The 15,376-nt window shown below is 42.6% G+C and overlaps 1 protein-coding gene across 1 annotated transcript in view; it reads left to right on the top strand.

Annotated features, from left to right (window-relative positions):
* PTPN1 (protein tyrosine phosphatase non-receptor type 1) overlaps positions 1 to 15,376 on the top strand; it is a 28,225-nt gene that overhangs the window by 11,388 nt on the left and 1,461 nt on the right. Inside the window, exons 2-7 of the mRNA XM_057379463.1 lie at positions 9,656 to 9,746; positions 11,424 to 11,524; positions 12,763 to 12,861; positions 13,306 to 13,443; positions 13,884 to 14,093; positions 15,116 to 15,372. Coding sequence (XP_057235446.1) covers positions 9,656 to 9,746; positions 11,424 to 11,524; positions 12,763 to 12,861; positions 13,306 to 13,443; positions 13,884 to 14,093; positions 15,116 to 15,372 — 896 coding nt within the window. The remainder of the gene's footprint in view (positions 1 to 9,655; positions 9,747 to 11,423; positions 11,525 to 12,762; positions 12,862 to 13,305; positions 13,444 to 13,883; positions 14,094 to 15,115; positions 15,373 to 15,376) is intronic.

Genomic DNA, 15,376 nt, shown 5'->3' with positions numbered 1-15,376 from the left:
CTATTTCATTAACACTTGCATATACCTTAGAAAGTTCAATTTAGCTTTTAGGTTCCTACTGGAGTACCCAGTGTGAATGAAATAATTTATGCCAAAGGACACCCCTTAACCATGAGGAAAACTAAATTTGCTTTAAATTTGGCTGTAGTTGCTCAGAGTTTCAAAGTATTGAACAGTTTACTTGGGTTAGAACTGAGACCATGCTTTCTCATCTGAAGCAGCTGGGAACTGGAYCTTGTCTTTTCCTTTCAAGGCAGGCTCTTCTGAATGCTCCAGATAGAGGGGACATTGTCTTTACCTTGTCAAATATGTGCCTTTATAAATGAAATGTTTCAGAAAGAATAATGGGAAGTTTTCTAAAGTCTGAATATTCTGTTGCATTTGGTGTGGTAACAGCATTGTGCTGTGAAGGCTAATTTAGTAGGTTTTGGAGAGGGGAAAAAATCTTYGGGGCTCTTATAATGTGCAAACTAATTAGAGGTTACAGTGAACACAGCTGTTTCTGGCCAAGCTGACTAAGCTAGGAATTCAAATTACTATTTTTAGTCAGCTTACAAAGTCTCTAGTTTTCAATGGTACCAATGTTATTACTTCTAAAAAAACATATTGTTTTATATTTATCACCCTGACAATAAGCATTTTTAGTGCAAACAGTCCATTACTTTTGGAATCGATCAAAGAGTTTGCAGTTCTGTGAGATAWTGTGAAGACAGCTTCAAAATCACATTCTGAAATATTTTCTTTTTTCAACTAAGCTTTGTTTGGAACTTTCTGCAAAGATTACTGGATGAGAAAAACCATTCCTCAAAATCTGTGTCTACTGAATAGACCTACTTTGCGCATGAATTTGTTGCTTAAAAAAAATCAGTCTAATTTTAACATAGCATATGGCAAGTTTGTGTCTAAAAGTGCTTTAAGTGGCTGTACTTTCTAAATGCATGTATAACTCGTTTAACTCCAGGTAAGTATTAAAGCAAAACCAATATAATTCGTATTTGCTTGTGTGAACACCAATAGCTTGCTTACTCTCTCCTACACATTGTAAGATCTGAGTTTAGTTTTAGTCAGTGTTGGGCGTAGAAAACAAGGCTTGCAAATATATTCTGTTTTCACAAAATSCTGTTTTCGTGATGGTAAGAGGCTTTCAAACCAACTCAAATCAAGAAGAGAGAGAGCAGATCAAAATCCCTGCTCTAGARTGAGGTCTCTTTCTCATTGAAACCCTTTAATGTTTTAGCAGTCCAAGAAGACAGATGTTTATTTTGGAATGTAATGKCAACAACAAACTTGACATTAGGGTATTCAAAGGACAATGGCAGTGATGTGAAAAAATGTATGGTATTTTGCTTTGTAAACCCTAGAAGTATATTTTTGTAGCTCTGACTCTCTGATGAGCAAAAGATTATGTGTGTGCATGTTCTCACAACCAGCCCATCTTTTCCCTTGGCAGCAAATGCTGATGTCTTTGTGAATTGTTAACAGCATAACAAAAAGGAATTGATGATAAGTCCTGGGGTGTACAAAGTCTCCTGGTTCCCCTATTACTCACTGTGGTTTTGGGGGGTGTTGTGAGGTGCCAAGTCAAGCTGTTGGTTTTGTAAGGAGCATGATAAGTAAATAAGTCTGGAGCTCTTTGACAACTCAGATTTTCTATTTTCAGGTGCATGTGGTTCTGTCAGGCCCCTCTGATATTGGTGAAGTTTTTTGCTCTCACACTGTCTCTGTGTAGACAACTCTCATTCCACCTAGTTCGTAATATTTGYTTTGAGCACCAACCAGAATTTCTGAGGTCAGATTATTTCCTGTTTTCAAGTAATACTGTAAATTTCTTTGGTCTTCATTACTGGTAACCCCTTTAATTTAGTCAGTGGCACCTTTGGGGAGTGGTGTCTTTGTTTTCTCCTGGAACCTCCTCAGCTCTCTGTGACTGAAGCAGTGTGAGAAGCATCGTCCTGTTTGCTAAATCCAGGACTGAAAATCCTTGTTATCTTATTCAGGGAATCACATTCCTTCCAGGGAATTGCCCTAGTGCTAAACGTATGTGTATGAAATCAAACTGAATGAAACCCCAACCTCATCACTAGGGAACCATTTAAAAAACCTTTTCTTTCTCTGACTTGTTAAGATTGCCTTGAAGATTAGAACTATAAAAATGTCCCAAAGCTTGACAAATAATTTTTTTATCTCTACTGGATAATCAAAATTATGGATTTAGGAGAGATGATGTTTGTAGTAGCTGGAAGTTTTAGTCACACCGCAGGTGTTGCTCATGTCTTGTGTGTTTTGGAGGTACCTGAGGGAGTCCCAGCTTCATGGATGCTCCCAATTAGTTTCAATTAGGGACGAAAGGGAAAGCTAATTGTTGGTGAGGTTGTGTTGCCAGGTGTGTTGGTGGCTGTTTGGGGAGTGCTTTGGGAACATTGCATTTTCCTTGGGCTCCTTTGCCAGCAGTGGTTGGGCTGTCCTGGGGAGGGAACAGGATCTGTGTGTCACAGCAGCTGCAGGGGCTGGGGAATCACTCTGTGCTTTGTTTTGTGCTTTCATGGATCATTTCATAACACACAGGGAGGTGGCTGGAGCTTGTTTGGGCCATGTTTCTGAGCGAACCTCGCGGTGGAGCTGAACTGCAGAGCTGCTCAGGCTGAGCTTGGTGAGCTCTGTGCCTTCCCAGTCTGTGTGCCAGGCAGTGAACATCCTGTATGGTACCTTCAGCTGAAAATGATCCTGACAAAATTGAGATCACTTGGGAAATGCTRACTGCCTTTGTTTCTCTGACAGTTCTGGTACTTTAGCAAAGTCTGCGTGTCATGGATGAGGAGATGTCACTGTAGATGAGGAATACTGGACTTCTCCAGCTGTCTGTCTTTGTGACCAGTATTTTTAAGGTACCAGTTAGCAACCTAGATATGTTTAACTCATGGGATCTCCAAAAGGATTAAAAATGATTAAGTTTAAACTGCTGATGAGTTTAAACTTAGTCCTAGTTCTGCAACTGAAGGAGTTTAAACTGCTGGTGAGACAACTGCATGAACGTTGACTTTCCTTTTGTGAAAAATAAATCGAACATTTGCAATCATATTTAGTTTCTTTAAAATATTTRTCCTGAGTGAAATGACTGTGGTGTTTGTCTGTCAAACAGCTAAAGTGCTGTGCTGTTTGTTTGGCTTTTAGTCAACAGACTTTCCAGGAAAAGGTGAAAGGACACAAACACCACAGACAAGTTTCGGTTGTAGCTCAGTGCATTTGAAGTGCATGTCTTAATCTAAAGTGAGGGCTCTTTTTAAAAAACTTAATTGAGGCTTAGTAGGCCGAGTGGAGCTCAAATACCCAGGGCTGGTTGCTTTCAGACTCACTTGTGATATTACTCATGGAGCTCACAGAAATGTTCTGTGTTTGCATGCTGCTGCTAATTGCAGCAGTGCTGGCACAGCTCATTAGGGGAGTGGGTTAATTGTCTTCCCAACTGATTTAGGGGCCTTAAACTGTGACAGTAGATTCAGTACTAAACAACTGCCTGGGATCTCTTCAGGCAGCCAGTGATAATGTTCTCTGCTGGTACAATAACTGGTTCTGCAGGGGCCTTTTGGATTCCTTCTTAGCTCTAGGTAAGGCCAGATATTCTGCAAATTTGTGGGTTTTTTAGTGGACAATGTGCCAGCATGGCCAAGTGAATAGAGGAGCAGGATGTGTCCAGAGCCAAGAGATTGGAGCAGAGGCACGCACTGGGATAAAAGCGGGACAAAAGGAAAAAGAATCTATAAAGATCTGTTCAGCTTTTAAGACCTGCAACATGTTTTCTGGTGAGGAAGCAAGATTTACACTTGGTTATCTTATTTAACCTTGTKAATCAAATTAGTTCATTTATGATAAGATTAAATGGTGATAATGATTTATGCAAGATTTTGGGGAGATAGTACAGTCTTGCTTTCTTAATAAACTGAGGTTGTCAGCAGAGTATCTCAGAAAGAGAGTAGAGGACTCTCAGTGAGTATGGATAAAAAGTTATTTCATGGTTCCTATTTTGTGAAGCCAGAGATCCCTTTGAGAAACTGTAAATTATCTGCAGCTGGGGGGCATCTCTTGTCCTTTTGTTTCCAATTTGAAACATGTAATTTGCAGCTTGTCTAAATTCTAGAAAATACCTTGTTTATGCAGCACAGGAAAGGTGTGAGAAGTGTTTTTCATAMCTCCCTTGCATTCTGGCATTTGTAGGGTTTATGTCTTTTTTTCCTCTCTGAAGCCTGCAAAGCTTTGGGTTTTGTTGTGTTTTTTTGGTGGTGTAGCTCTGCAAGAGCTATAATGCTCTTAGATGGCTTGTGAGATGTCAGAATKAAAATATTAGGTAACTAGGAAAGCAGGACTGTTTATAACCACAGTTGTCCGTCTGTGGAGCCTGGAATACCCTACAGGCCGGCAATGATACATTTTTAWACTCACACAAAACCCGTTGCAAACAAATTAAGGTCTGGATTTGCTATGCAGACTGAATTCCTTTAGGAGTTATGTGGATAGCTGCTCTGTCGGATGCACCAGTCTATTTGTGATGAGGTTAAACCAAAACTCTTTATGTAGAGACCCCTAATGTTTARGCAAATCAAGATCTGGATCTCATCTCGGTGGTTATTTTTCTTAGAGAAGAGCAGCTGAGTTAGAATCTCTTGACACTTTARTGACAGTGTGGTTTGTTTCCTGGCACTGACTTTATTTGATGATACAGATAGCAAAGCTCTGCTTTTGCACAACAGCTGTCAAGAAAAAGCCATTTTGCATTCTCAAAAGTCTCTATCCTTCCARTGATGTTCAAGATGCACTTCTGGAGCAGTTGGAGTATCTGGGAGGAAAAGCAGAGATGGATGTGAAGAAGAAGGGAACTTGAGTTGTTTTCTTACGCTGACACTCCATTCAGTTGTTTCCTGTTTTGGCAGTGAGTACATGACTACAAAACAGCAGAAGTTGAGTGTTCCTGCCAGCAGCTCTGAACTTCTTCTGTTATGGGTCATAAATTTCAAGGACAAACTATATTTTGAGCATACTGAAATTTGAGAAGTCTCATGTAATTCTTTAACCTGATACTAAAGTTTAGCTCATTGATTTCCCTGGCTCTGCTGCAGCATTCAAAAGAACCAGAATGAAAAAATCAGCTATTTCAGACATTGAAGCAGTATGAGGATGTGAACAGCTGAGTTGTGCAGTATTGCTGTGGTTTATTGACAGCAGTGCCTTCCTTCTGGGAACAGGCAGAATAAACACAGTGCTGAAGTTTGGAAGTGACACCAGTGGGTGGTTTTGTCCCTGCTGGAGGTACACACCCCAACCCTGACACCCATTCAGTGCAGGTGTTTCACTGAGCATTTACAGAGCTCACTTATCTCCCAGGATGAAGTGGATGCAMTAAAGGATTGCAGGATTTGCTTTCAAAGCCTCTCCAGTGAGGCATGTTGGAACTGGTCAGTGCTGAGAGACAATCCATAATACCTGTGAGCTGTGCTAAATGCAGGCCTGGGGAAAGTGAGCCCACTTTGCCATGTGTTGATATGATTTAAYAGGGCAGTCATGCCCAGTTTACATTCTCCTGGGGGGTTATTTCCGTGCTCCCAGCAGCTGACTGGTGTCACAAACCCTCTGTGCCACAGCCTGTTCCGAGTGCCTGGGCAGTGCTGAATTAGCAGGGGGCTTTCTAGGAAAACTGTGTTGCAAGTGTGTGATCTCTTATTTATTTATGTGTTTGAACTTGGTGTGATAGTGGTGTTGAACTTTAAACAAGCCTGTCCTTTCCTCTCCATGCTGTTGACCTCAGCAAGAAGCTTCACTTACCAGGCAACTGGTTTCTTTTTTTTGAAGGAGATTAATAAGCAAATCAATGCTCCATATCTTACTTGAAAGCAAAACTAGGAGACTAKATAAAATGTTTCTAAAGGGTATTAAAATCCATATTTATTTCACTTATCTGGCTAAAATTCTGCACTGCTTGTTAAGATTTGTGTTGTGTGATGCAATTGTCTGTTCATTTATCTGATCCTTAGATGACCTTCCTCTTACCTACAAGTTACATCCTCATTTCTTGTCCTTGCCCARATATCCTGATGTAAAGCTTAATGTTGGATAAAAAATCAAATCTTCCTTGTCAAAGTGGATTACATGAGCAGTTGTGTGCGTTATGTGAGGTTCTTTTGTTGGGGAGTGAGTTCAGGGCCTCAGTTTGCTCCCTCACATGCGAAATCTGAAGACCTTTCCCCATTTGTGTAAAGTTTATTGTGGGTCCTTTGGTACTTGCTGGTTTTCTTGTGCTCTTCTCTCCAGACCTGTGCAACCTCATTGAATTGTAGGAGTATTTCCATTGTGAAATCAGCCTATAGTGACATCTTGGGAAAAGAGCACCTTCCACTTGACTTTATCCTAACTTTTTTACTCTTCCTTCTATCACCATTTTTTTCAGTGCTAGCTTTAAGAGGAAGCCTTTTTCCTTATGCTATGATTACTTTTTTAAGTAAGTTCATATAATTTTTTTGAATTGCTTTCCTTAGTGTGCGTGCCTCAGTAGATGGATTGTGAGCACTTCTGTAACCCCTGATAAGATCTTGGCATTTGCTGCTTCCCCAGGAGCAGRACTGTTAAAATGACAGTAAATTGTTCTTTCTGAGCCTGAGCTCTGCAGGGTTGATGGTGCAGTTAAACTGTGATCAAATTGAGCCCTGCTGTAAGGCTTCCCAGGAGTCTGGCTGGTGCAGCTGAAGATGGTGAGACTGTGCCTTTAGTTTACCTTCTAAATACTGATACACAAATCTAACAGTGTTCTTGGATGGCTGATGGCATGGTCATCCTGTCATCCTGTGATCCATCCTCTTCCTGTGACCTTACCTAATATTTACTTGAATATCTTGGGGTGCATCTTCTCTTTCTGCTGCCTCAATGAGATGGGGAAAGTGTAGCCCAATGTTCTCAGAGCTGCAGRGAGTTCCCGTTTGAAGAGCAGGACTTCAGCAGAACTTCCTCTTTCCACCCCTGAAGTATTTGGGGTCCTTGCTTAGGGGACAGGACCTAAAACCAGGAGATGAGTTGCATGAAGTGACTCATGATCCAAACCCAAAGCATTTGACTTTGGAAAACTGACTTCACTTCTAGCCCTTCCTCTTTGAAGTTTTGTRTTGCACGACCTTTTAAATGAAATGTCGAGCTTCCTTTTTAGCAGGCAGGAACTCTGCAGTGTGACTGAGGGTGATTCAAGAAGGTGTTTTGTAACTTTGTAAATCCCTGCCTTCATCCACYACCTTCAGTTCTCACCACGTCCCTGGCTTGGAGTTCCTTAGAGCACAACAATTCCATGCCCTGAATGAGTCTGATTTCTCCAGTGTGGAGATCTTGTGGTACTGTTGTGTTTGATTGATTCTGTGATTGATTCTGAACCTGCTCTAACAGCAGTGGCTATCAGCATTATGTGACTGCAGCAGTACCAGGACCAGTTTTTGACACTTGTGGCCCACACAAGTGTGGCTCATGGCTGTTACAGGTAACTGGCCCTGGGTTGTTCCTCTCCAGTCATCTTCTCTGCTGGAGGCAGTTGCATTTCCACTGAGGTCACCTTCATATCCTGGAAGTGACCTTAGATCATTCATTTTCTTTGGTCACTTTACATGTTCTTGATAAAGCAACTTCTTTATCAAAAAAAAGCAAACCACCTCATTTTCTCCCATGATGCTGAGGAGAGTACTCCCCATCTGAGGTCCAGGCATGCCTGAAGCTCCAGGATTTTCTATTTTATCATGTTTATCACACTCAGCACTGGGGTTCTGGGTGCTGGTTGGGTTTTCATGTGAGGCAGCAGCTTGCCTGTTGCCATGTCTCGATCCCTCTTTTGGTACCATCCCACCCYCACCCCGTGCTTTTTCCTGTTTGTTGAAAAATGCTCCAGAAATACATTGCTGTTTTTAAATAGTCTGCTGAAGGCACACGAGTCACTTCTTTCTTTCCATTTTCTCTRTGCCTGTGGGAGTTCAGCATCTCCTAGAGCTCCATTATTCTCTAAGTACCTTTAGGCACTGTAGCATCTTGAAAAAGATCTGATATTTGCTGGTGAGGTAATATCCTCTATTCCCTGCACAATAAATTTTCATTTTCCATTTCTGAAATACTTGATGTTGGTGTTTGRATCAGTGGAACTCCTGGAGACTGGCAGGAGTTTGCAKGTGCACATACACTTGTATGCTTAAATGTAATATTTTTGTATTAGAATGCCTTTGCATAATTCAATTTCTGTAAAGGAGCACTTGATCCATTTCCTTTTTTAAAACAGGTTTTTTCAAATTCGTTGAACCTGTGAAACAAAACTGTGTATTAGTGCTGCTGCTAAATTAGCCTAGTACTTACAGAAAAATTCCTATGRGATCTTGGTTTGGWTGGCATTTTGATGTTTTTATAATAYGAATCCTAAGTGGTGGGGAGTTGTGTTGGTTTGGGTGTTAGGGATTTTTAACACACATTTGGGAAATGTGGTTAGTGATCTAGAAAACYGTTTTTTTCTAGTTCCCTGATTTTTTTTTTTCTCTTGTTAATCCTGTGCAGTACAGAGGAATAAATCCCTGTAAAGTACGAAGTCACCAACCTAGAATCAGAGGCAAATTTCTGAAAACACCCATTTTAGCTGCCTCGTGTTTGAGATATTAGACTGTGGCAGTCCAGATCATATTCTCCMGACTGCATTCTTCATAAGCAGAAATACTGGCAGCCATGTGTTCAGTTATAAAAAGCTGGCAGCTGATGTCAGGCCTTATTTCAGTGAGGAGCTGTTTCTGAATACTGTGCTAATTTTGGGCAGGTTTATGTAAATCAGARCTCTTCTCCTGACATGGAGCATTCAGTGTAAATTGGTACATGCCTGAATAATGCAGTGGAAGAGACAASCAGTGCTGCAGTGGATGGCCCACTTGAAAAAAATTTAATATTATACATGATTCYTTATATGCAGAACTGTGTCTACGCAGAATTTATTTACAACATGAAGTTCTGTTTCAACAAATTGGGACTAATGTCCAAGGACAGCAGAATTCTTCCAACTTCTGAAATTGTCTCAGATAGCAGAGCTTTTACATTCATCTGAACAAAGCCTGACTGAGAGAACCCTAGTGATATTTTTGAGATGCTGCATATGTTTTGATTGAGCATGTGGGTTGGGTACARCTGGGTTTGATCACTGCAGCTTTGTGACATCTTGCTGATAACTCAACAATGAAAGTGATTTTAGACAAATCACCTCTGTTTGTGTCTGTCTGATGCCAAGGGAGGTAGACAAGTTTTTTCTGTCACAATGAATGTTTTCACTGCTGCTCAATCAGAAGCAGGGCTGATACTTTCACTGGTGCTTATGTGGAAATGCTTTGGGACAGAGGTCCTGCTTCTTCAGGAGAGAGAAGGCATAAGGTCTGATAAATATTCTGCTACTTTGTTATGCAACCTAATAATATTTTAATTTACAAATAATGTTAGTGTTTTATTCCGATAAATTTGAACTTGATTTTTAATTTAAGGCCCAAAGTGCTTTCTTTTGCAGAATTCCCACATGTGAAGATGTGAAGTCAAACGGSTATTTGTCTTAAAATACTAATGATATGAAATTAGATGGATTCATATCTAACAGGGTTTTGTTTTTTTTTTGTTTCAGGACATCAGGCATGAAGCCAGTGATTTTCCATGTAAAGTGGCCAAACATCCCAGAAACAAAAATAGAAATAGGTACAGAGATGTCAGCCCCTGTAAGTACACTTTCTTTTCCATTGTTTGTAAGACTCTCGACCTCTAATGACTTAGAACAGTTATATGTTCTTTGTAAGGACACGATTCTGTTAGGTGGATCAGCATCCAAGACAATTCTCTTTATTAATACATTTATTTATTTCTGGGATTGAGGTACAGGATGCTGTTACATCCATAGGATTATAGAGCAGCATACAGTAGAGTGTATTTGTGGGCAGAGGTCTTGGTTTACCTTTGAGTTTTTTGCTAGAGGAGAATGGTGGCTGGAGCATTTCTAGAATTGCAGGGGTGGTTTGTGTGCAGTGTTCAGTCAGCCCAGGAGGCAGCAGTGCTGAGGAGCAGTCTGGCACAGAGCACACAGGCTGTGAGATAAATGTTATCCCATAATTGGAGCAGAGAAGGAGCASAGGTGATGCTCCCAGGCCAGAGCTGGCTGTTGGAAATGCCTGTAATCGCATTGTGCTACTGGGAAATGATCTCTGAGCACAGATCCTGTGCACTCACAGCTCACTCTGCTGCTGCTGCAGCCTGGCTTTGCCTCTGGGATCAGGGATGTCACTGTGCCCTGCCCTCAAGCCTGGCATCCCTGAGTTTGGCTGCACAGAGTGCAGGGAACCACTGGGCAAAAATGCTGCTTGATGTATCTGCTGAGAAATAATAGTWARTGTRTCTGRTCAGAAATAATRSTTAATGTRTCTGRKCAGAAATAATAGTTWWTGTWKCTGRTCAGAARTAATAKTTWWTGTWKCTGSTSAGAARTAATAKTTAATGTRTCTGSTKAGAAATAATAGTTAATGTATCTGATCAGAAATAATACTTACTGTATCTGCTGAGAAATAATAGTTAATGTATCTRAWCAGAAATWATAYCTCATGTACCTGGTACTGCAGGGAGCTCCCAGGAGGGCTCAGAACAGCCCTGCAAACTTCTGCTTAAAAGTTACTGAAGCCTTTGGGGCAGTCAACCAGAACAGTCATGTTGCTTTACTAAGCAGTYATAGTATTTGAGGTTGTGAGTAACAAATTCCTTCTTGCCTTTAGATAATCCTGCTTCCAGTCTGCTTGCTGTCTTGCAAAATGTGGGAAGCCTTGTATGTGTTGAGTTTTTTTAGTTGGTGGTTTGGTTTTTTTAGTCCCAAGTCAAGCAAGTGACTAACAAAAGAGAATTTACATTTGCTGTATTTCTTGAATTGTTATAATTTTTTCTGTACATTAAAGGGTGGTTGGGTTGGGAGCAGAAGCTAAATRTCTAAAAGGTCTCTGTCCTGTTTGCCCAATATATGTTTAGACAAACCTTTAACAACCTTGAACAAGCTGGATTTGAATGTTTAAGCTGCAAAAGATAAGCAGTGGTGTAATTAGATTTATTTAACCAGCAAGTCGATAGCTGTATAAATAGGTCAGAGTGATCTGGTTTGCAAATTGCTGTGGGGTTATTCCAGATGCAAAGGCCTCACTCTTGCCATGGAGGTGGAAGGTGAGGTGTGCCCTGTGTTCAGTGCTCTGGCAGTGTTGTGTTCCAGAATCACAGCCCAGGGAGCCCCTGCCCTGTGTGGGATTGAGCTCTTTCCATTCTCCAGCACAGCTCAGCTCTTTGGCCCTGCCATCTGCTGAGCTTGTGCATGGATTGTGCTGTGTTGCATTGACATTAACCTGTGTTTTCTGATTRTGCTGCAGTTGATCACAGTCGAATTAAGCTAAACCAAGGTGAGAATGACTATATCAATGCTAGCTTGATAAAAATGGAAGAGGCCCAAAGGAGCTACATCCTTACCCAGGTAATTGCTGGCAGTGGATAATAAAATCACGTGGTGTCTGGAGTTGTTTTTCATAGGTTTTCTGTTTGTTTGCTTTACTGTAAAGCTACCTAAGTGCATATAAACATCTGTRTGTGTATAACAGTCACTGCTTTTCCCTGAATCTGTGTATTCCACGCCTATTTGTGTAACAAATTTAAAAGTACCCTGATACCCTTGTCTTACTCTGAGAGCCAACAACTGTGCCAGGATTCTTGTTTGTCCTAAACATTCACTTCCCTGGAGACTGTCCCAATCTCTAATCTTGGTGCTTTTTTTACCCYTTCCTCCTGCACTTTAGATAAAGGTAAACTGGGATTCATATTTTCAAGTGACAGCTCTTCCTTCCTGTTTYTAGAGAATAAAGATAAATCTTCTCAGGAAGAAATGGGCAGTGCAGTGTGCAATGTGGAAATGGTTCTTTGAACACAGTTCTCATTGCTCTTAGGACAGGGGAGGTTGGTCACAGGGGTGAACTGTGTGTGCAATACTCAAATGTGCAGGACTGCTACTGGTTACCTGCTCTGATCCAGAATTTAATGGGTTTGATGCTTTATTTAAATCCAGTCATTCTTTCTGAGGACCTGCTGTTCTGCTTGAGCCCCGGAGTAGATGGATGGCAAATTCAAAATTCAGAGCAGTAGCTTTGGAGTAGAAAATAGCAGAAATAGGAAGTTACAAGGAATTCAGCTTTGGGAATAGATGGTAGTCTGTAAAAGGAGTTAGCATTTCATTCAGTCCCAAAGCAAATCTGTGAAGATTCTGGAAAACCATATAATTTGTTATTGATCTGGTATCATTTCAGTCTTTTGAATATTTACCATTTAGTCAAGTAATCTTCAAGTGTCATGAATAAGGATGAGGTATTGCAGGGTAGTTTGRCACAGATCTTATTTCTGCTTTCAGTCAGTGGGGTTTATTACCCCATGAYCTTTGTATACCTTTCCTAAGAAAATGCAGCATTTTTCACTCCCAATTCTGTTCTCATGATTGAGACTCTGTGTCTCTTCCTCGTATGCATGGGGGGAAAGATTACCCATGCTTTCCTGGGTAAATTCATAACATGGAATTTAAAGCTGTCTCTGCATTTTTTACAGTTTTAAATGAGAAGTTGCTTGTTGCTTGTCTTAATCTATTGCCTTGTGCAGGGACTGTTACTGGGAAGGGTGCACTGGCATTTACAAAAAGTAATGCTTCTTTCTGGGATTCTGTCTCTGCAGGGACCTTTGCCAAATACTTGTGGTCACTTCTGGGAGATGGTTTGGGAACAGAAAAGCCGTGGTGTTGTCATGTTGAACAGAGTGATGGAAAAGGGATCTGTAAGTACTCACCCAGTTCTTGCTATGTGTTCATCACATTGATGGTTTTCTGTMATAAAAAACCCAAGTAAAACCAACCCAAAGAATGGGATGGGATGACTGTAAATAGTTTTGTCTAAGAAGTTGTGCTTGGGATTGAATACCTGGTRAACTGGTACAGGCAGAAAATCACTCGGTTTGTAATTGTAGGTCGTAATTTCTTGTGAATTTGGCTAAACCACATTGCACTGTGGGTGCAGACTCTTTTTTGTGCTGCTGATRAATATTGTGGTTCCAGGCTTTTCCTGCACTCTTCAAAAAGCTGCTTTTCTATTTGSTTGGCTCAGTTAAAGTTCTGGCATGCAGCAGTCTTTGCAGAATTCATCTCTCTGGGAGACTTTAATAAGAAAATTGCAGTTCAGTCTGTAGTAGGTAATGACATTTATGTCTCATGCTTGGTTGTAGGTAAAGTGTGCACAGTACTGGCCACGGAAGGAGGAGAAAGAAATGTTTTTTGAAGACACAAACTTGAAACTAACGTTGATATCTGAAGATATCAAATCCTACTACACAGTACGACAGCTGGAATTGGAAAACCTGAGTGTGAGTACAGGATCTCATCCTTTCTCTCCTTGGGGTGAAATTCATCTCCTCACCAACAAGRGCTTGACATTGGTGGTCATGAATTGTTCTGGATTTGGTGATTCTGCATCAGAKGTTGTGGAAATTGAACTCTTAGGTTTTTATGAGAAATACCTGGGGACACTCCAGGCAGTTTCATGTCTCAGCCATACCCAGAGTGACACAAGCTCTTGAGCTGTGCTGAAGTAACAAACCATAAATAACTAAAATTGCCTACACAATTCCCATTGCTCCCAGTGGAAATCTTCACAAGAAGAGATAATTACTTGTAATTAGTTCCTTGGCTGTGCAGCTATAGAAGCTCCCTCGGACTGGTGGAACTTTGTCCTTGGAATTTAAGCCGCTGTTCCTTCTGTCTGGTGTATCCAAACTAAAAGAGTCCCCAAACCCTCTTTTTGCAGAGCCAGGAAACTCGGGAGATTCTGCACTTTCACTACACCACCTGGCCCGACTTTGGCGTGCCGGAGTCGCCGGCGTCGTTCCTGAATTTCCTCTTCAAGGTGCGGGAGTCGGGCTCGCTGAGCCCCGGGCACGGCCCCGTGGTGGTGCACTGCAGCGCTGGCATCGGCCGCTCGGGCACCTTCTGCCTGGTGGACACCTGTCTGCTGCTGGTAAGGGTGCCACAGCTCCCTGGGGGTGCTGGGGTGCAGCCTGCAGGGAGTTTGGGGGACTGGCACAGCTCCCTGGGGGTGGCACAGCTCCCTTGGCCTGGCACAGCTCCCTGGGGGTGCTGGGGTGCAGCTTTCAGTGAGTTTGGGGGACTGGCACAGCTCCCTGGGGCTGGCACAGCTCCCTCGGGCTGGCACAGCTCCCTGGGGCTGCTGGGGTGCAGTCTGCAGGGAGTTTGGGGGGCTGGCACAGCTCCCTCGGGATGGCACAGCTCCCTGGGACTGGCACAGCTCCCTTGGCCTGGCACTGCTGCACTGGAGTGCAGCTTTCAGTGAGTTTGTGGGGCTGGCACAGCTCCCTCAGGCTGGCACTGCCCCCTCGGGCTGCTGGGGTGCAGCCTGCAGGGAGTTTGGGGGGCTGGCACAGCTCCCTCGGGATGGCACAGCTCCCTGGGGCTGCTGGGGTGCAGTCTGCAGGGAGTTTGGGGGGCTGGCACAGCTGTCTCGGGATGGCACAGCTCCCTGGGGCTGCTGGGGTGCAGTCTGCAGGGAGTTTGGGGGGCTGGCACAGCTCTCTCGGGATGGCACAGCTCCCTGGGGCTGCTGGGGTGCAGCTTTCAGGGAGCTCGGGGGGCTGCCAAGGGCTCCCTCCCTGTCATTTCCCCTTGTCCTCCTCTTTTGGGAGGGTGTTCCAAGGCAGATCTCGTTCTGAAGTGGTTGTTTTGAGTCTGGGGAAGAGAAGTCTCCTGTTTTCAGTGAAGAGAAGTCTCCAGTTTTTAGTGATTCACAAAGGCAAGCTTGCCTTCAGGGGAAGGAGGCAACATTTTTGAGGCCCACTCAGTGTTTTCCCCTCTTTTTGGAGACTCTGTAATGAGCTGCTGATACCATTTGTGTCTGATACCATTTGTGTCTGATACCATTTGTGTCTGATACCATTTGGGTGCTGTGAAGGCCCTAGCACAAAATGAGCCATTGTAGTGAACCTCATCAGAGCACAAAACATGTTTTCACATTTTTATCTGCAGATGGACAAACGGAAAGATCCTTCTTCTGTGGATGTAAAGCAGGTTCTCCTGGAAATGAGGAARTACAGGATGGGGCTCATCCAGACTGCAGATCAGCTGCGCTTCTCCTACTTAGCTGTCATTGAAGGGGCAAAATTCATCATGGGAGATGCTTCAGTGCAAGTGAGTGCTCCTCAAAGCTCCCAGGGAATTGCAGCCAGGGGGTGGGAGGAGCAGGATGGAAAGAAGCTTCAGATTTGGTGCTTGCTTCAGCTTCAGTCC

This window comes from Malurus melanocephalus, unplaced genomic scaffold (assembly GCF_030028575.1).
Source record: "Malurus melanocephalus ecotype Western Australia unplaced genomic scaffold, MMel_1.1 scaffold_407, whole genome shotgun sequence".
Taxonomy (NCBI): Eukaryota; Metazoa; Chordata; class Aves; order Passeriformes; family Maluridae; genus Malurus; species Malurus melanocephalus.
Note: the sequence above shows the minus strand (reverse complement) of the source record. Positions and strands in the feature narration are given on the sequence as shown.